General features: G+C 54.6%; 2 protein-coding genes across 2 annotated transcripts; both read left to right on the top strand.

Annotated features, from left to right (window-relative positions):
• Positions 1-2,386: 2,386 nt before the first annotated feature.
• On the top strand, positions 2,387-9,521 carry LOC311445917 (BPI fold-containing family B member 4-like; the record flags this gene model as incomplete). The annotated part of the gene is made up of 16 exons (XM_084538507.1): positions 2,387-2,495; positions 2,943-3,197; positions 3,309-3,525; positions 4,081-4,185; positions 4,287-4,430; positions 5,062-5,122; positions 5,735-5,795; positions 6,205-6,296; positions 6,640-6,852; positions 7,098-7,151; positions 7,599-7,769; positions 7,870-7,937; positions 8,074-8,116; positions 8,843-8,906; positions 9,239-9,315; positions 9,390-9,521. 16 exons carry the CDS (start codon positions 2,387-2,389, stop codon positions 9,411-9,413), a joined length of 1,758 nt encoding a protein of 585 aa, XP_084394633.1. The 3' UTR covers positions 9,414-9,521.
• A 3,832-nt stretch (positions 9,522-13,353) lies between these two features.
• On the top strand, positions 13,354-19,258 carry LOC311445869 (BPI fold-containing family B member 4-like). The gene is made up of 9 exons (XM_084538402.1): positions 13,354-13,822; positions 14,466-14,570; positions 15,120-15,266; positions 15,994-16,057; positions 16,585-16,645; positions 17,295-17,386; positions 17,650-17,692; positions 18,219-18,273; positions 18,470-19,258. Exons 2-8 carry the CDS (start codon positions 14,473-14,475, stop codon positions 18,248-18,250), a joined length of 537 nt encoding a protein of 178 aa, XP_084394528.1. The 5' UTR covers positions 13,354-13,822; positions 14,466-14,472; the 3' UTR covers positions 18,251-18,273; positions 18,470-19,258.
• Positions 19,259-20,705: the final 1,447 nt, after the last annotated feature.

The raw sequence follows: 20,705 nt of genomic DNA, 5'->3' as shown, positions 1-20,705 counted from the left end.
GATGTGGGTTTCCAGCTGCCAGGATCCATTTGTCTCTGCAGTGCCCCTACACCATACGGCCCATGGAAAGGCCACAAAACTCAGCGAGGAGGCCGTACCCAATAATCCGATAAGCTGCTACCTAGCAGAAAGCACTTGTGCAGCTCTGGCCGTGGCTCCAGCTGTGAAGTCATGTGTGAAAAACCATGTGTGGCTGCACAGAACTACCCACCATGTCCTCCCAATCGCCACCACTAGGAACCAGCTGTGTCCCCCTCTCCCTAATTTTCCTGTTTTTCAGGAAATCTCCCTGCTTTTCAGGAGCCAGAGCCCCCGCCCCAGCCCCAGCCACACACACAGCTCCCTCCCCACACCCCAGCACCCTGGGGCTGCATTGCAGAGGCAGCTCCAGACCAGTGCAGCCTCCCTGGAGCATAGTGTGGGGACCGTCAGCAAGGCACAGGAATGGGGCTGAGCCTTCTGCTCGATAACTGAGCAGGGAGAGCCACAGCAAAGGAGCAGATGGGCCAGGAAAGAGCACCCACTGCTCAACCTGGAAGGGAGAGAGCTGATGTGCCCAGCAGTGCCTCTTGTATTAGGGTCTGTACAGAGTCAGGCACTGAACTTACACCTTCCTGCTGCCTTGTTTAGGGATGTATTTTCCCCTTGTTGTGTAAGATGCACTGGACAGTTTTATCTGGGATCTTAGCAATATATTTTATCTCACAAAGGTATTAACTGTTCAACACACCGGGACAAAGGCACCCTTATGATCTGTGGGCTGACACCTGATCTGCATTTCTCACCCTGAAGGGACTTTCCTGGGGCTGCAGGAACACAACCTGCTGGGAAGGGGCTGGCAGCTGTGGAGGCCGATAGGATAATCCTCGGGAGCTGCTTCTCAGGTTGAACACTAAAGGAGCTAAAATGTCTCCCAGGGCCTTTCTGGAGTGCTCAATGGAAAGCTGGGCAGGACCTGAAAAATCACCTGCAGGTGTGTTTGTGGATACCAGCACAGCAGTTTGCATTAATGCCTGGATGCAGGTGGTGGCTGGGATTTGCGTGGACACCTGGAGAATAAGCTGATTTTCCAGCATGCCTCCTTCGGGGTCAGCAGCAGCTCCATGTGCTCCAGCCCAACGAGGCTTGGGGATTTTCTCCTTTCCTCTGAGCTCTTGGGTAACAGCATTGCTGATAAGGGGGTATCTGGTGTCCTATTGCTCAATACTCCATCCTGTTTTACAAAGCATTATTTATACTGGGATCTATTAAAACCACAAATGCTGCTTTATGGACCCAATCCACTAGCCCAGCTTTTACAAATTAGGCATCCTTCCACTTTTCCTGTATTGGTTTTGCTATATAAGGACCCCCTGTTCCTACACAGCAGAGAAGAGCTGAGGGCTGGGTGACCATGGACAGCTGCGAGGTCTCCACTTGATCAGGAGCTGAGCCGTGGAAGACCAGAGCTGAGCTTTGCAATTTGGGATAAGGCCAGGTAAAGGTGGGCAAAACAGTGGCACGTGGTTTTCTAAGACTGGGGCATAGAGCCACCATTTTACCTGCAAGCCCTGCAATGTGCTCTGGTGAGTGAGAAAAACGTTGGGAAGATACTGAAAATGGTAGAAATGTGGCTAAATGATACTAGTTTATGTTTAGTGGCTAGCCTGAAAACTCCAAAAAGCAGATTGATAAAGAAATATGGGAACACTTCGCTGAAGGAAACTGTATTCATCTGACACACACAAAAAAAAAGGGGATATTTTTGCATTGCAGGATTTTTTAAAGGAATTGGTGTTATTTTTATTGTTGCAAGGTTAAAACATGCCATTTAAAAAAGAGCTGAAGGAATTTATTCCAGACATGAGTTGTTTGTGTGATGGCAGGATGGATTTGCACGCCTGCTTAGGGGATGGTTTTTAGCAAGGGAAGCACCGTGCAGCCTCTGGGTTATGAGTTACGATTTCACGCTGCAAGTTCAAAATCATGTCACAGCGACCGGAGGTGGAAAGGAGCATGTTGCCCGGGCTGCACGTGAATGGAAGCAAGCAAATAGGTGCTGTGGCTGTGCAGACAGTGGCTTGAAAAATCACCGACAGATGTGCATATGGATGCCTCCCTCTTTCCGTGTGTGTGTGTGTCCAAATCTGTTAGCCGAATGTGGCTCGAACACACAAACAGTTTTGCTCCTTCTAAAGCTCAGATTTGTTGTTCACCTAAAACTGTGCACCCAGCTTGAGATATCTCAGGCTTTCCTCTGCCTCCAGGGGTTGTCCACCCTGTTTCCCCTCACCCCTGTTCTCTTTCCCCAGATTGCTGCTGGCTGCCTCAGTGCCAGCGGTGTGAGCGGTGCGAGCCATCCCGTGTCCCCATCCTGCCACCACCACCAGCGGGGTCAGAGGACAGCATGCGAACGGCTCTGAGCATCGCTGTCGTGTACGCCCTGCTGACCCTGACACTGGGCCAGCCACCAACAGATGCCGTCCTGAGACTCAATAAGGGTGTTCTGAGCGACGGTGAGTTGACCTGCCCTAACCAACCTCCGAGTCTTTCTTTTTTATTGCGATTAAAATTTCAAGTAGCCAGGCTCCCAGAAGGCCTCCCCGCGTGATAGGGACTAAACAGAGGTGCTGCATGAGCCCTAATCTCGCCTCCTGGGGTGGGTCTGCCACCACGCAGCCCTTGTAACCAAGCCAGCCCACGTGCTGCCTCACCTGGGTGGGCTGCAAATTCCCCTGTGCTGCTTTGCACAGGTCCGTGCCTCCTGCCCTGGTATTTGGAAGATGTCAAAGCCCTTTTTCTGTTGTAGCACAGATGGGTAAAAAGAAGCGCAGGCAGGCAGGGGCTGGACTGGGCGGTGACTGGGATGGGGAGCTCATGCTCAGCAGGGGCTCAGCCTGCAGGCTTTGCAGGAGGGGCTCTGCCCAGGGGCTGATGGTGCTGGGGGTCTCCAGCTCTTGCAGGCTCCCTGCGGCAAGGCAGTGCCCTCCGCGGTGCCCTCGGCGAGGTGCCCCTCGGCAGCGGAGTGCCCGGCGTGGATGGCAGCGGCGGCCTGCAGGGCGGTGGCCTTGGAGGAGGTCTCCTCGGTGGCGGTGGCCTGCTGGGTGGTCTTACCGGTGGTCTGCTGGGCGGCGGTGGTGGCGGGGGACTGCTGGGGGGGCTGACTGGTGGCCTGCTGGGCGCGGGTGGTGAAGCTGGCGGTGGCTTGCTGGGCGGAGGTGGGGAGGCTGGAGGTGGTCTGCTCGGTGGCAATGCTTTTGGGGGTCTTCGTGGGGATGCTTATGGGGCGGCCCCCAGAAACAGCCTCCCTCCCAGGGGCTGGCCTGCAGCTGCTGGTGACGTCCCCAGGGGTGGCATCCCCCTGGGGGTCGCTGGAGGAGCGCTGGGTGATGGAGGTCTCCAAGGCACGGCGGGGACCCTCGGTGGCCCCGGTGGGCTTCTCGGCAGAGGAGGGCTCCTGGGCAGCGGCGGGCTGCTGGGAGGCGGCGGGCTGCTCGGCGTCCTGGGGGAAGGAGGCTTGCTCAGCACGGTCCAGGGGCTCACCGGGTAAGGAGGGCTCCGTCCGGGGTCATTGGAGGGGGGACAACCTCTGAATGCTGCTGGGGAGGGGCTGTGGCGATCCTTCAGTAGCTGCTCAGATTTGGTTGGGCGCTGACTCCTTGGCAGAAATGCTGCCTGCAAGTCCCCAGGTTTGCATTGCCGGCTGCAGAAGAACCTCCTAGCTACACAAGGGGAGGTTGAAGGAGGTGGGAGTTGAGAAGTGCTTGCCCGTAGAGGGAGCACTGAACTGTACATTAGCCCTGGGCAGCCGATGCTGTTGTTTCCAAGCCAATGCTCAGTTGTTTGCAATTTTCCTGTTTTAATTCTTATTGTCTAGCACTGAGCAGAGGCACAAGAACAAGCAATAATAAGGCAACTAGAAAAAGCTTCTGATAAAACCGGAAAATAACTGAGAAAACTTGGTGTCTTTTGTCATTTTTTTTCCTGAATTCACCCATCCCTCAATCAGTCACCTGTGTGAGTGGCAGAGCCCTGCTGGTGGGTTGCTGTGCCCAGAGCCCCCACTCGTGACTGTCCATGCCCCCCTTGCTGTCCCTGCAGGCTGAGGATTGTGGACCTGACGCTCCCCAGGGTGTCCCTACGGCTCCTGCCTGGCATCGGCGTCCACCTGAACCTCTACACCCGGGTGGCCCTCAATGGCAAAAGGTAGGTCTGGCTGGTGCCACGAGGGGTGCAGGGGGACAGAGCCTGCTCCTGCCCCAGGAAGGGGCTGCTCCTCTGGAGCTCAGCCCTGTCCCCTTGCACAGCCTCCTGGGTCTGCTCGACATCGCAGTGGAAGTGAACATCACATCGAGGGTCAGGCTGACCATGGACGGCACCGGCTATCCCAGATTGGTGATAGAGAAGTGCGACACGCTCCTCGGGGGCATTAAAGTCAGACTGCTGAGAGGGTGAGTGACTGCGATGTCCTGATCCACCAGCACATACTGACCGCTGATCGCCCCTCGCTGACCCCCTGCCCATGCCAGCAGACACCAGGGTGGGCACGGGGGCGCTTCCAGCTCTGTGGATGACAACGGCAGAGCTGGTGACAGTCACTCACTGGCCATGCCAGAGGGCTGCTGGTGGTGGCAGTCCCCCCGTGTCCTGACGCAGCTGCAGCAAACAGCAGGGTTCTCCTGTGGGGCTGCACAGCCAAGCAGGACACCCTGCAGTGGTGCAGAGGTCTCAGAGATCCCTGCCCCCTGTGCTGCATTCAGTCTTTTTACCTGACATTGCACAGGGTCTGCTAAGATGTAAGCACTTGGCATGTGAAGCACAAAACCTACTTGGGCTGAGGTTGTTTCTGCTCATTTACAGAGCCTAGTAAAAAAAGGCAGCAATAAATTTCCCACTGGCTATTTTGGGATGCAAATTAGACTTATCTCATGCAAAATCCAAGCATACACAACACACTTCACTGCTGCAATTGCCTTGCTCCAGGAGGCCTGCTCTACATGCATTTCACAGGGAATTGTTTAAAACTCATTTACTTTGCAGCTTGTTTTTTTTTTTTCCTGGTGTTCCTTTGTTTTTCCACAGCCTGCTCCCAGTTGTGGATAATTTATTGGCCAGTGTCCTGAACAGGCTTCTTCCTAATCTGGTAAGTTGGAAGAAAAAACCCCTTGTGGTGCGGCTTCATGTAAGCCGAGCCAGGGCACACCTCAGTCAGTGCAGTTGTTGCCCAAGTGACTCCAGGTGAGCAGGAGGCATAAATCCTGCCCTGGAAAGGAGCAATGAGTCCATCTGAAAGCTGTGCTGCTGCTCCTGCTTGTCCCAGGGCAGGATCAACGCCACTGCCCCAAGGGCTGCCATGGTTGGGGCTTAGGGAGGGACACGTGTCACCTCTCCATCTGTGTGGGAGAAACTGTGCCTGCCCCAGAGCCTGGCAAAGATCTGCCCAAGTGCCTGGGATCTGCTAACGATGCCCGTGTGATGGGTTGGGGTCTCTGCTCCCTCCTGAGGGTCCCAGGGTCTCTCCATCCATCTCACATGGGCTCCTGGCACCCTGTACTTGTCCTGCTTCCTCAGTGTGCTGGAGGGAGGGCAGGGTACCCCGGGCTGGACCCAGGTCTGGCCCAGCCTCAGCAGCACTGGGGGGCTACTGGAGGGGCTCCCAGCCCCAGCACCAGCACTGCAGCACCCGGGGCACAGGGGCAGGGACATGCTGGGATGTGCCTGGCTCTGAGTGTGGTCGCTCCCCGTCCCCCTGCAGCTCTGCCCAGTCCTCGATGTTGCCCTGGGCCTCGTCAGCGACCAGCTGGGGTTCGTCAACTGTAAGTGCCTGGGGTCCCCCTGCCTTCCCTTTGGGTCATCTCTGCCCTCTGTGCTGACCATGTGGGGACTGTGATGCTGCTGCCCCCAGACCCCACCTCTGTGCCACACCAGTGCCAGGACCCCGGGAGCACCCTGCTGAGACCCCCTTATCCCTGGGAGCATCCAGGGAGCAGCACCCAGCAAAGCTAAGCCATCAGCAGAGAGACCCCTGGGTGGGGGTGGTGGGGTGGCCCCTCCGTTTCCAGCAGTGGCACACACTGCTCGTTAGGGATGTGGCTTTGCATGGAGCTCTCAGAGACAGGGCAGAGCCCACAAGCACATTGGGGCTTTGCTGGAGGAACTGCAGCGGGCAGGGGGAGCTGCACCCCTGCCCCATGGGAGCTGCTGAGCCGCCTCCTCTGCCCCCAGCACTGGTGCCACTGGGTTTGCTGGGCAGTATCCAGTACACCGTGTCCAGCCTCCCCCTGGTGACCAGCCAGTTCCTTGAAGTAGACCTGAATGTAAGTCCTGCACCTTCTCTTTCTGTTTGCTACACGCACTGTGATATCTCACACGGGTTGGGGAACAGCTCCTCAGCTGAGAACACCGAGCCGAGGGCACCCAGGGTGCTGTGAGGGGGCTACAGAGGGGCTGGCTCTGCTCCTGTGCTGCTTGCTGTCACGGCAGAGCACAGCGGGGTTCGCATTTCATGAACTTCTGGAGAAGGAAATGCAATGGGATCTGCCTTGGCTTGGCTGTGCATGAAGGGATTTCACATTGACTGAACATGAAGTTAACCATAAAGGCAAATATTGCGAGCTTCTACAACACTTTTGGCCTGTGCTTTCTTCCCTGTAACTGCAGACTGTTGTTGGGCGAGTAGCAGGAGGCCTGGTTGACTACCCGCTGGGAAGAGCAGAAAGTGTCCCCGCACCTTCGAGGGTCCCCATGCCGCCCCTGCCACCGATGCCGGACACCAGCTCCTCCCAGCTGGGCCTTTCCGTCAACTTCCTCAGGTCGGTGCTGTCTGCCCTGCAGAAGGAAGGCGCCCTGGACCTGGACATCGCCAACGGCATGGTGAGCAGGGGAGATCTGCCTGGCCCCAGGAGGCCCGGGGCTGCCAGCAGTGTGGTGTGCACTGGTCTCACCTTGCAGTCCTCTAGCACCTCGCTGCCATTTACTGGGATCTGTGCTATCTTGGGCAAAAAAAAACACAAGTGAGAGGCCATGAGGTCTCAGGTGTGTTACTGAGGCAAAGTATGAGCTATCTGCTGAAGACCATCGTGCTCACGTGCAACATTTCCCCTCCTTGTCTGTGACAGTTCCCTGAGCTCCCACCGCTGACAACATCGACGCTGGGAGCCCTGGTTCCTGCGGTGAGTGCTGGTTCCTGCCCACGCTGCAGCTGGCCCAGTAAGACATGCACCTGGGGGCAGGGGAGATCCCCCTGCCTCTTCCTCTCAGAGACATCATTTCAGACATCCCATGGGCTTGGGTCTGAAGTCAGAAACCGCAGCAGGCCCAAGCCTGGTTTGCCAGACTGTCCTCTGCACATCTCCTGGGTCACAAAACCCCCTTGCAGCAGTCCCATGGACAGCAGCAGATGCTCCTGGGGGGCTCAGGGCATGCACAGTGGCTGAGCTCACACACAGTCTTGAACTGGAACAATCCAGGAGCAAATCCATCGCTGAGCACAGCAATGCCCCCGCAGGCAGCCCGTTCCCTGCTTCCCCCCGATCCTCCTCACACGCTGATCTGCCCAGGCACACGCTGGCAGTGACGGTGCCCCTGCCACCATAAGCCTCCTGCTTTGGATGTTGCAGGTTTTCAAGGCGTACCCTGAGCCACACGAATTGCTGCTGAAAATTGCAGTCCCCGAAGCACCTGTGGTGACCCTAAAGAAAAACAAAGCCACGATCCAGCTCAAGGCTACAGCAGAGGTGGTGGCCATCCACCATGACGACGTCCAGAAGTTCCTCTGCCTTCTGAATATCGTACGTATAGAGCAGCAGCTGTGCAGAAATGCCATCTCGTTGGGACTTGGCTGCTTCAGCTCTGTCTGACAGCCTGTGCTTGTCCTCTGCTTGTCTGCAGGACGCTTCCCTGCTGGCCCAGTTCTCTGTTGAGGGCAACAAACTGAAGATCAGCGCCAGCCGTGAGAAGTAGGACACTGTCTTCTTCTGCCACCACTCACTCTGGCGTTGGATGGGCCTGGGGTGGTGAGGGGTGCCCAGGCAATGAGATGCGCGGTGGGACACGGGGAACCTGAACCTCACTTGCTTCTGCTTCCTCCTGCAGGACTGATCTCTTCTTGGAGTCTTCATCTGTTGGTGACTTTGATGTAAGAACAGGAGCAGCCTCAGCCATACGCGAAATCTACTGCAGAGAGCAAAGCGCTGAGAGAGATTGGCTTGGGAGAATTAAGGGCCAAGTGCCGAGTATTGTTTATGGCATTTTTAACAGTGCCTTTCTCTCACCTCTGCAGATGGATTTGTTTTATAGGTGATCCATGAATGGTCTTCAGAAAAATTCCCATAGATCTGTGTGAAAGATAGTGATGGGAAGCGGGATCTATCCCAGTTGCTGACCCCAGTTTACACTGGGGCAAATGCGAGCAAAGCAGGACTGCCCCCGTTTGGCAGGGTGTGCACACCCGCTGCAATCACCACAGAGCCCATGCAGCCACAGCAGCCGTGGGCTTGGTACCCGAGCTCTGTGTGGGCCCAGCACAGCCTGGGGGGGCTGCATCGCTCCATCCACTTCCATCCTGGGCTGTGCTCGTGCTGTCAGGGCAGCAGGAATTCAATTTCAGGCAGCTCTTAATACTGGCTGGAACAGGCCTGTGGAGTGCCATTACTTTGGGACTAAAATTTGACTACTGAATGCTTAAAGAAAGTTCTAATTTCTGTGAAGCTGGGGATTTGCATGAAGTGGGTGTGGAGCTGGGGCAGCAGGGGTCAGGTCAGGTTCAGGTGGGACAACAGGAGCACCCCCACAGCCCCAAGGACAGGGTGAGGCCGCGCTGGCCATGGGAGCACAGCTCTGAGGGACCCTCTCCTTGTTGCAGATCTCGCTGCTGGAGATGCTCGTTGACAAGATTTTCGATGTCGCTTTCCTGCCTGCACTGAACAGTAAGGGAGCTTTGATGCCTCATCCGTGCACTCATTTGTGTTAGAGCAGACACTGCACGCGTCTCTGTGCATTGCATTGACCTTGGTTGGGTGCGGTGGTGGCGATGGGACGGCTCAGCATGGCCAGGCTCACTCCGGTGGCAGCGCTTTGTGGGGCGGCGAGCACACATCACAAAACGCCCCCACCAAGCCCCTGCTGCCCCCCACCAGTGGGTGCTGCAAACCCCAGCACACGGCACTGGGCCCCGGGGCATGAAGCCTCGTGCTGGCCGGGGGTGCAGGGATGGGGTGGCAGGGACACGCCGTGCTGACCGGGCTGCCCCGACCCACAGGCGTGCTGGGCAGGGGGGTCCCGCTCCCGCGGCTGCTGAACATCGACTTCACCAACGCCGACATCAATGTCATTGAGGTGAGTGCAGCCCCCGCTCCCCGGGGCATGGTGTAAAATGAATCCGAGTGACACCGAGCCCTCTGCCGCACCAGGATCTCCTCGTGCTGTCGGCGTGAGCCCGTGGCTGCAGCAGGACCTACGGTTTTCCACATCCACCACCCGAGAGGTGGGAAGCCCAGCCTGCTCGAAGCTGCCCCACGACGTTTCGCTGTGCCTGGAAGAGCAAAACAGCAGCTCGGTCTTTTCCACAAAAATGTTGCATCCTCCCTATGTTGCTTTGAACACAAAAGAAAGCAAGGGTGGTTTTTGCCTCTGATTGTAGCATTTTGCACTTTTCTTTTCGCTGGTGCTCAGGCACCCGTCTGCTGGCAAGAATTACATTAGAGCGAGATGCTGCACCTTCCCTCAGGGATCTGAAGCCCATGGGGTCTTCTTCTTCTCCTCATGGGGTGGGAGTGGATCTCTCCTTATATCAAAATGTGTCTCAGTTTCTGCGAGTGCCTGGTTTGGGGCTAGGCAAGGGCCCGGTAACAGCTCCTGTGTCTGTATACAACCGGAGGGTACACGAGCCCATCAGCCTTTCCATGCAAAACCCACTCACCTGAACGCAACCCCTTCCCCTGGTTTTGGGGAACCCTCTGGGCATGATGAGGCAAGCTGGCTGCCTGCCCACCGTGCTGGAGCTGTGGTGCTGGAGGAGCCCTTGCCCCATCCCCTCCCAGCACCACAGGGAGCAGGGGGCAAGCGGCTGTGCCACGGGGGGCAGGCACAGGGGCAGCTCTCTCCCTGCACCTCTGAGCGATGCCCGACCTGCACAGGCTCTTTCCTCTGGTTCAGCTGCTGTCAGAGCAATGAGGCTGCTGCTAACTTCAGGCTGTCAAGCCACCGAGCACTCCTGGGGTGAGGGGAGACCTCTGGGACTGCTTCAGTAATGCTGCCTTCGAGCCTGTGTCCTTTGTCCAACCCTGTTACACTCTGAAAACTATCTGGAGCTGAGACTTAGGCTTTTCCCATCATCTTTACTGTTCTTTTTCCCTTCCTATCAGCATTTATTTCCCTCTCTGCTTGTATTTGTTCTCTCTCAAGCCTGCTTTAAATTGCTTGGATCTTCCTTTGAGACACAAGCCATCTCCTGCTTACCTCTGGGTAATGCGTGGTTTCCACAGAGCAGCTGGCACACCATAAATCCACAAACCCTTTAGTTTGCGACTACTTTTTAAAATCAGCCTTATGCTGTTGCAGTGCGTAATTCGCTTGTTGGAGGCAGCTGTCCTCTCCCTGCACGCAGACAAAACCCTCCTAACACTGATGGAGCATCCCCCATGGCAGAGCTGCCCCAAGTCCCCCCTCAGCCACCCACTCAGCCAGGGACCGGGGACATCCCCAGACCCCACACCACAACCCTGGCCACTGTGTGGTTGTCTCAGAGGGGCTGTGATGCTCAGCACAGGGGCTGGGGTCTGCCCATCCCAGGCAAATTAATTTGGAGATACAGCCAGGAGAGAGGGAAGAGAGAGGGATGCCTGCCCTGGGACCGAGGGATGCCCTGGGATGGTTGCTCGTGCCTAGTTCTGCCTGTCCCCATCCTTGTCCCTGCACTGATACAACTGTGTGCCCCAGCTGCTTGCAGTTTTGGTAACAGCACCAGGGCTGCAGGGCAGGAGGGGGCTGCCCCCTGGCTTGGCCAGCACTCCTGCACCTCGGTCCATTGCTAGTCAGGCTGGCACAGGGCTCGTGCTTCTGAGCCCACATGGGGAAATTATTCCTATTTCATCCTTCCCTGTACTTTCCTTGTTCCTGCACTCTGCTGGGTATATAAGAGCTGCTCCCTATCAGCAGCAGATAAGAGGCTGTAGGCAGCTGCACGGCAACTTCAAAGGGCTCCAGGTAAGAGGCATAAAGGTACCGTAGCCACAGAACTCCTGTTCCCATTAGACGACCTACAGCAAAGTGTAACTCGGCTTGAAAAAGCAAGAATTTTAATGATGTTTTCCTTTGATTTCTGTAGCAGCATTTAATCATTTATGAAAATTAATTTTTAAAGCCAGTAGAGCTCTTGCTTGTCAAATTCCACATTTATTTTTGTTGTTGTTAAGTCTATTATAATGACTAAGCTAGAAGAAATGACTAGGACTCTTTAATTGTTCTTGTTGACCAGAATTCAGAACAATTTTCAGCTTATCAGATCTAATCTCAGCTGGTATGAAATAGGCACTTATCTGCAAAGCCATGCATACATTTTGCATGTACAAGATGCTCAGCTCACTTAAATGTGAGTGACCAAGGAGATGTACTGACTAGTTGAATATAGTTAATACCTGCATAGATATTTGTCTGCTTTATCACATATTCTCTCTAAGAGCTCTTTTAAAAGACCTGAAACCCATTTTGGCATCCTCTTACAATGCTACACACGTCTTGCAGAGACCCTCCAACAAATCCCACTGATTTTATTTGACACAATTCTCAATCGAAGCTGCTCAAGCCTCTATCTTTCTCTTCTGTTCAATAATCACAGCTACAGGAGCTGTGCATCATTACGTGCTGATCAAAGGGAAAATGTAAAAGACAGTCTAGTGAATTAAAGTCTAATTTAATTGTGCCAAGAACTGTCATAGAAGGATTTTTTAAAAAGTATCTGGAACAGATAAGTTGTTCAGAATGACCTAAATAACGTTATTTCCTAGTGCTGAAGTGCTGCAATATGCAGATCATATTTTGTCTTTCACAAAGGAGACAATGCCAGGCAGGCTGGGCCCACTCAGCGGGCTGTGCAGGCTATGTATGTTTTGTTGGACTCGAGACCTATAGAAATGGCTCGGCAATTGCCTTTTTCCCTTCTTTGCAAACACATTTATTGGCATAAACCAGCATGTCACAGTGCTGGTCACAACCCCAAGAAGACCAAGTGGTGTGGGAACATGAGATCCCCAAGGGTGATCTCTTGTCACTAGAGGCAGCTCAAACACAGAAAAATGGGCTCTCTTCAGAGGCTTGACTGAAGCAAAACGAGAAAAACAAACAGCCTGACCACGGGGAAGTGAATCTGATTTTGGCTGTGCTTTGAGCTTTCATAATGCAAGGTGTTCTTCACGAGGTGGAGAAGGACGTGGCTTTGACACACCATTTTTTATCCGGCTGTGCCCTTTTATCTGTTCTTATTTCAGGGCCATTTCTGAGCAGGTTGAAGCAATCCATCTCTCTCGCTACAAGGTCCTCCTGCTTCTTCTCCTCCCTCTGCTCTCTCCAAAATGCCATTTTCCTCCCCGCAGCCCCCCTGCGATGCCAGGCAGATGCTCTGCACCAGGGTGTGGGGACGGGAACTGCCCTGGAGCACGGCAGCCCCCTGCTTTGGACAAAATGCGACAGCGAGGGAGGTGGGATGGGGGCACGGGGGCCAGGGATGGTTCCTGGGGCAGGAGGGCTTTGCCCAGGGTGACACACGGGGAGGACAGGGAGTGGTGGGGGCCCAGGGCCACCATGTCCAGCTGCCTGGGCTGATGTGGGTCTCTCGGCAGGTCCTGGGATGGAGATGCTGCCCCTCTGGTGCCTCATCATCCTCGGGAGCCTCCTGCCCCCCTCCCAGGGCCTCCTCAACCTGGGGGGCATCTTGGGGTCTGGTCCAGTACAGCCCACAGATGGTGAGCTCTGAGGTTTCCCCGCGGTGTCCCCTCGGTGTCCCCTTGGTGCCAGCGCATCCCCATACCCCAGCTGCCCGCACCCCCTGGCACTGCCAAACTGGCCCCACCTGGGCAAAGATGTCCCTGGCAGGGACTCATCCAGGTGGAGGAGGCACCACAGAGGGATTTGGGCTGTTTTTTAAAAGTCTTAGCTAAAAGGGAACGACCTGCCAGCTTGCTCAGTCTGTCAGGATGAAACGTGGGCAGCAGCCAGGCAGTCCCAGCTGGCACGAAGCCTGGCGGGGACAGAGGATGCGGTGTGATGAAGCGTTTTTGTTTAGCAGTCAAGATGCACAGGGTGACCCTTTTGCTGGCAAAAAAAAATAAAAAAAAAAGATGTTCTGAACAAGGTAGATTAATAACTGGGACTTGCTTGTTGCAGGAGGTCTGATCAGCAAGAAAGGTGGGCTTCTTGGCACTGGCCTTCTCGGTGAAGGTGGGCTGCTTGGTACGGGCCTTCTCAGCAAGAAGAGTCCAAGTAGTGAAGGAAGTCAAGGTCTCCTTGGCACTGAAAATGAATCCAAGAACGCCGGTGTCCTCGGCACAGGCCTCCTTGGTGGGAAAGGGCTCCTCGGCACCGGCCTCCTCAGCAATAAAGGCCTTCTTGGAGAGGAAGGGCTGCTTGGCACGGGGCTGCTTGGAAAAGGAGGTCTTGCAGGCAATGGAAGTCTACTTAGTGGTCTTTTGGGTGAAGAAGGACTGCTGGGCCAAGGAGGAGTTGGAGGACTGCTGGGTGAAGGAGGAGTTGGAGGACTGCTGGGTGAAGGAGGAGTTGGAGGACTGCTGGGTGAAGGAGGACCGCTGGGTGCTGCAGTCCCCGACAAATCGACACAGCACTTAGCCTGGTAAGTCAGAGCAGAAGCACGGTGGTGATGCTCACTGCAGATCCATGGCCCATCCACCAGCTTCCCTGACATGGTGACAGCTTGTAAGAGCCTGGTGTTTAAAAACTTAGCTTTAAGAGTAAATAATAGCAATAGATTTAAAAAAAAAAAAAAAAAAAGGCAGTAGTAATTAATAGCAGATACTTAACTGGCATTTTTCTAACAAGTGATGCCCAGAGGTGGGGGTTCCCCTAAAGAGGTGCTCCAGGGCAGGACCAGATCCTTCCTGTTACACAGACCATGAGGGGAAATCCCAACCAGACACAGGTCCAGGAAAAGTCTTTCCCATGACAGTGATGCGACTGCGATGGGCACCCCAAGAGGTGGGGGAATCTCTGTCCTTGGCGATGGCCAGGACTCAGCTGGACACAGCCCTGGGCAACCTGGTCCTGCTTTGAAGCTCTCTCCTCTTGGAGCAGGGCTTGACCCTTCCCCACCTACACCTTTTGACCAGGGCTATCCACGTGGGTAACAAGCCCAATGACTGGCAGAAGGGATGAGGCTGTAGGGCTTGCTCCTGCCACCTGCTGTGCAGCAAGCTCAGCTCGCAGCAGTCTGGCTTGCTCCCATCTCAGCTCGGGTTGGCTTTGGTTTCAACCTACAGGTTGAAGATGCTGAGCCTGGACAAAGCCCGAGCATCGTGGAAGGTCCTTCCTGGGGGTGAGCTGGTGCTGAACCTGTACTCGAAGCTGACGTTCAACTTGCCAGGGTGAGCAGGGCTGGTGGGAGAGCAAAGTGTGGTGGGGTTCCAGGGTCCCAGGGAGTGGGGGAGCTGGGGCGGTTCAGGGGGCTGGAGAAGCATCCTCAAATGTTTGGTTCTTAGGGGAGCTTGTGCATTGCATGCAGCTCTGGAGCTGCTGTGAATATGCATTTGCAATGCATTTTAGAAATCTTGTTCTCCTTAAGAGAAGCTCTTGACTTCACCAAGGCCCAGATCTCAACCCCAAGATGCTGGCAGAGGCGATGATCCTGCTGCGAACAAGGTGTTGGAAGCAAAGTGCCAAGAAGGCTTTGTGCTCTTTCATGTAGATGAGTCCTTCCTTCCTCTGAAGTCCAAGCTACCCTGGAACCCCCCGTGCCTGTTAGCACTCAGGGGCTTGATGACCTGCTAACCCGAACAGGAGCCTGATGAAAGTCCTGAGATGAAAACAGCCACAGCCGAGCCCCAGCTTGTGTCTCAGCCACAGAGACTGCTGTTCTGTGCTTTCATCTTCTCCATAGCCCTCCAAGCCACAACAGTTATTGCCTTACTTTTCAGAATATTTCTCTTTCTGAGCGGATCTTCGGTGGAAACGAACATCACATCCCACATTGCGTTGACACAAGACACCCCTGGTGACCTCAAGTTGGTCATTAAGGATTGCCGCAACCTGTACGGTGGCATTAAAGTCAACCTGCGAAAGGGGTGAGTGTGGGCAAACTTCACCAGCCCCATACTAATTTGACACGCTGTGCAGCTTCTCATTCGGAAGACCTGGGGTGATTTGCAAGGACACAGCCACAGCACACAGTATCCGAATCCAACCCGGGCTTATGTGGGGCTTGGCCCTGGCCCTCAGCACAGCTGTGCATTTTGCCCCTGGGCAGGTTTCTCCCTCCCTCTCCTCTCAGGGCTCAGCCCCCCGAGCTGCCCAGATGGGCTCTGGTCCCCAGGCTGTGGACCCCCAGCACTGCAGAGGGCAGGTTAGCACCAGGAAAGCCTCAGTGGCAACATACAGACTAAATTTTTCTCATATAAAAGCCATTTTTTGAGAACCCTTTAAAGGAATGGGAAGTTGGTTTGTGCATCTGGAAATGGTTAAAATAATGTGCAGGACTAGCCGCAGGTCAGCTTTTTGCATGTTTGCAGTGAGGCAAAATTTCAGTCTCAAATCTGGGCACAGATTTACCGTTAACAATCAGATTTCTCTAAGCAGATAACTAAAAGTCCTGAGCACCTATAATTCCTGCTAAAGCCTGGGGGAGCTGTGGGCTTGCTGCATCTTTTAACATCGGAGAGAAAAGAAGAGAATGTGTGTTCATCCTCGGTGCTCACAGCATCGCAACCCAGCGTTGCACTTCAGATTTGTCTTGATTCTGCGACCTGGGTTTTGTCAGCCTCCTCAGTAATTCCTGACTTTTTTCCTTTCCAGCTTCTTCACCAATTTGGTGAGCGGTTTGCTGAACTCTTCTCTTCGGTCTCTCCTACCCGCACTGGTAAGTGCAAGAAATTCTGCCATGTCAGAAGGTTTGACTGAAATCAGTGTTTTTCCCATAAGCATGAAGCAGATTTACATATCCATATCCAGATATGTGTGCGTGTACAGACACACACCCACGTTCTATAACTGAATTCTGCAAACTTCCTTGATCTTTCTTACAGTCAGGATTTATTTGTTAGAAGCAATTCAAATTCCATCATGCAATGTTACGGGATAATTTGTAACCAATTGCTTTGTGAAATGCCTTTTCGTACGGAGAAGGTATGGTAAACAGAAGTGACAGCCTCACTTAGAAAAAAGGTGCTTGTTAGAAAATCTTTTATTCTGTTAAAGAGAAGCTGTGCTGTTTTGAGAAGTAGGCTGAACAATTTATATTGCTCTTTTTCCGTGGAGGAAACTATGCTCTAGGAGCTGATTGCTCCATCTTGATTTAAAGTCTGTGAGACTCAAAAGATGTTAGTGAAATGTGTTGCTACAACTGCGATATTCTCACCAAGGCTGTTCCACTTATTACCGTTGCAGTTTTGCCCATTAGTGAATATTTGGTTCAGCATCATCAATATCAAACTACAATTTCTCAACCGTAAGTTGCGAACTTTTCTATATAATTTTTGTAGCAACACGTGGCTTTTCTGTGTCTGGTGTTTCTGCCAACAGAGGATGCCCTCAGCAGAGCATGGGACGTGGGGAAGGAGTCGCTCTGCTCGCGGCAGGGGCAGCTCTGGTCCCCCCACACCAAGCAGTGTGCTGGGGGCATGGACACGGCTCTGCTCCCACTGCTCGCTGTGGTGAGAGCACCGTGCATGGACCCTGCTGCCCTTACTGCAGGGTTTATAATTAGGGTTATAATTAGGGTTTATAATTAGCAGACCCAGACTGCTGCAGCGAGGCAGCCCCAGCGTGTGGCCCCCAGAGCCACATGTCTGTCCCTCCCCAGCTCTCAAGCCAGGCAGAGACGCAGTTGCTGCTTCACTCCACAGAAAGTTTTCAGGATGTCATCCAAACATTTCATACACCAGATAACTCCAGAACAACAGCTTTCACCACCTGTGAACCCAGGGGGTTTGAGCCCCACAGGAAAATGAGAGTTGGGAACACCTGGGGGCAGGGGCAGCATTTCCCAGGCACTGCACCAGCCCTGGGGGCTCCGGGCAGGACAGGGCACTGCAGGCAGCTCTGCAAACCTGGCGGCCTCTGCCCCTGCCTCTCCTTCTCCTTCTCTCTCTCCACAGGCATCGTCTTTTTTGGACTCCTTGGGAAAATCCAGTCTGCCCTCTCCAGTTTCCCGATGACCTTGGAGAACTCTGTGGAGCTGGACTTGCAGGTGCTGCCAGCGCCGGGCGTAGCCCCAGGACCTGGCTTTAGGGATGGTTCTGGATGGAGGCTCCCACGCTCCCCAGCCTTCTCCTATGCCCCTATCCTCCTATGGCCGTGTCCCCACCGATAATAGAGCAATGGGACCTGCCCTACCCGCACACTGTGCCGGGTCTGGCCCCGACCCATCCCTTGCCTTTCCTCACCTTCCTGCCTTCCCACAGCCGCAGCGCCTGCACTCACACCCGTTAACGTCTCCTCCTTTTTTTGCAGAACTACCCCTTTCCAGCTGTCTTCATCGACTGGCTCCTGCAGAGTAAGTGCAGCCCCAGGGGCAGCCCTGGACTCCGCAGGGTGCCAGGAGCGGGGTGGCAGTGGGGGCAGCGGGTGGGATGGGGACACGGTGCTGGCACAGGTACAGCCGGGAGCAGGTCCTGCGGCTACGGGCGGATGCAGTTACACCATAAAACGAGGTCTGTGTGCTCCTGCTCATGCTCTGTACAGCCCTGGAAAAGTCACTTCACCTCTCATAAAAGGATTTAATAATATTTACTTAGTAGGAGTGAATAATGGTTCTCAGGATGCTGTGAGGATTAATTAATATTTGCAGAGGTGATTGTAAGAGCTTTGAGCTTCATATGCATGCAAACTTAATATATAGAGGAGGGAAGAAAGAGTTGGAAGCCATCCCAGCTTCCCCAGAGGTGAATTCCTCAGGGCACTAAATCATCTCTGCCCATAACACCAGGGCTCCCCGGCACAGGCGGTGCACAGCAGGGCCCCGGGCAGGACCGCGGGGCTCTGCTGGGCTGGGGGCTCTCATGAGGCTCCGTCTCTCCCAGTTGCAGGCATCGATGCCAGGAGCACGCAGTAGGCACAGGGCCAGCAGTGCCTCAGGTAAGGGTTTGCTCACCGGGGACGGGGCTTGGAGCTGGGTGTGCTGGTCCTGGTGCTGGTGCCGGTGCCAGGCAAGGTGAGCCCAACGGGGTGAGCCTGGTGCCATTGTTGGGAGGCAGCAGGGGGCTGCTGCACCAAGCTGAGCTGCTCCCGCGATGCCCCTGCACTGCCTGAGCCTCATCTCCAGCATCCCCAGGTGCCCCCCGGACCATTCCCACCACTACACCAAGAGGAGGAGGAGCAAAGAGAGGAGGATGATACGATGCACAGAGAACAGACACAAAAACGGGAGCAATACAACCAAGAAAATATGCTATTTCTTCTACCTTACATTTCAGCCTCACCAGGATTTGGTGGCTCTGCCAGCTGAGCCGTGCTGACTGCAGTGCTGCCGTGGTGCCAGTGGCAGGAGCTGCGGGTCCTGCCCATGTGCTGTCCTGGCTGTCGTGGCTGTACGGTCACCGACAAAGACAGTGGCCTGATCCACAAGTCCTCCCCAGGCAACTGAGGCTGGGTTCAGGGCCAGTGATGGCCATGGCACGGGGACACGTCCCCATTGTGTAACTGAGGCAGCCGGCAGCTAGCAGAAAGTCCTTCCACACACACTGGTCCCACGTGAATGTTGTGAGCGTGCACCACGTGCACCAAATCCACAGAAAGGGAAGAAAGAAAAGGGACAAACACTGATGAAATGTAAGTCTTTGTCTTTGCTCTCCTCCTGCTTTGTGATTAGTTGACCACTTGAAAAGGAAATTTTTCTCTTTCCAGTGATTTCATATTGTTAAGAAGTAGGAAGAAAGGCCTACAATCTAATCTAAATATGTACGTAGCTGATTTGTTCACAGTTCTGCTTTGAACTGATCAGAGTACATGCTATCCTGTCTTGTAATCTCCAAGTGGGTTTGGATGTGCTGCATTGTGGGTGAGGCCGATCCACGTCCCTTCTGTTACTCCTCGCAATAAAAAGGACTTTTCTTCATCTGCATTCAGCACGTGATTTGGTTTCTTTCCAAACTGCCAAAGGAGTTTTGCATTTGCAAGGGTTTTGTTATTTATCTCCCCTATCAGCTACAGGAGTAACTTGCCTGCAAAGAATATTTAATAGGCAAACCTGCTGGAAAGGCGGGGAGCCACGACGAGCCGCAGCACCAGAGTTGGGCCTAAACCCTGCCCAGCTCTGCAGGACCATGCCTCCCTCGCAATTTAAAGTAGCTGCAGAAATGTGGTCAGCGAGAGGAATAAATATTCACCTCATTTGTATTTATGCAGATTTATTCTGCCCTTGTCCCTGAGCTGCTGGTTCTTTTATTCCCTTTTCCTGCTCCCCGCTTGTTCCCAGCGAACCGGCAGCTGTTTTGACACGAACAAACGCATTCCTCGCACGCTGACAGGGTCGGGGCTGGGACCCCTGGGACCCCCCGGGCGTGTGGCCGCAGAGTGCGGGGGCTCAGGAGGGGCTCCCTGTGGCTGAGGCGGTTTCCCGGCTGCTGGCTGTGCCAAAAGGCTTCGTGTCCCTGCCCCAATGCGCCTGGTGCCAGAGGATGTCACCATGTGCGACGAGCAGGTGGTCCTTCCCCTGAGAGGGCCTGCTGCAGTAAGTGCTGAAGTGCTGGGGGCTTGCACTTCGTGCCAGTGATGTGTGTGTTCAGCAGCAGGATGAGGCTGTGGGGCTGGCTGCCCCGTGACAGCCCCGTGAGGAGGCTGCAGAGCTCCGTGGCACAAAGGAGAGACAGAGCTCACTGCCACGGCCAAACTGCCCAATATGCAACGCCTCGCCAGGTACATTTGGCTTCCAATTCCTAAGGAAACGGGAGGAACAGGAGGAAAGAAACTGCCAATTCTCAATTCAAGCTCACCGTCTGTGAATAATTTCAGAGACAGGTGTAAAGATCTCCTCCGTAATCCTGGAAAGAAAATGCCAAAAAGCAAATCCGCCCAGCTGGCCTGGCACAGCCCAGGCTGCTGCTCTCCCCGCTGCTGCAGGGACAGGGCGAGGGCTGTGGGGGCCCTGCGAGGTGCATGGGGCCAGGGCTGGGGCTGGGTGGGCACCTGGAGCTGCAGCAGCAACCCAAAAAAAGGGCAGGAGGGCAGCTTTGTGTGGAACTGCCCCGCCGGCCCCGAGCAGCAGTGATGGAGGCATGGGGAGGCTTCATCTCACTGCTGTGGCTGGGCTGTGCTGCAGATGACACTGCAGAAGACACACTGTAGATGATATACTGCAGAAGACACTGCAGGTGACACGCTGCAGGTGACACTGCCATTTGCAGCTGCTGCTGGAGCAGTGCTGCTGCCACATCCCTGTCCCTGGCCGGTGTGTCCGGAGTCCTCGGTGCTGGCTGTGTCTGGCTGGAGCACGGCTCAGACCTTGCCAGCTCTTCTTGTCCAGCAGCACCTCGGATGTGTCTGTGTTTGCAGGCTTTGCTCTGACAGCG

This window comes from Aythya ferina, assembly GCF_964211825.1.
Source record: "Aythya ferina genome assembly, chromosome: 16".
NCBI lineage: Eukaryota > Metazoa > Chordata > Aves > Anseriformes > Anatidae > Aythya > Aythya ferina.
The sequence above is the reverse complement of the archived record's forward strand: the minus strand, read 5'-3'. Positions and strand labels throughout refer to the sequence as shown.

Coding starts and splice junctions, on each gene's coding strand:
- LOC311445869 (XM_084538402.1), top strand. CDS start 14,473: ATGCTGAGCCTGGACAAAGCCCGAGCATCGTGGAAGGTCCTTCCTGGG. Junction 16,058..16,584: donor GGTCTCTCCTACCCGCACTG/GTAAGTGCAAGA, acceptor TTACCGTTGCAG/TTTTGCCCATTAGTGAATAT. Junction 17,387..17,649: donor CTGTGGAGCTGGACTTGCAG/GTGCTGCCAGCG, acceptor CTTTTTTTGCAG/AACTACCCCTTTCCAGCTGT.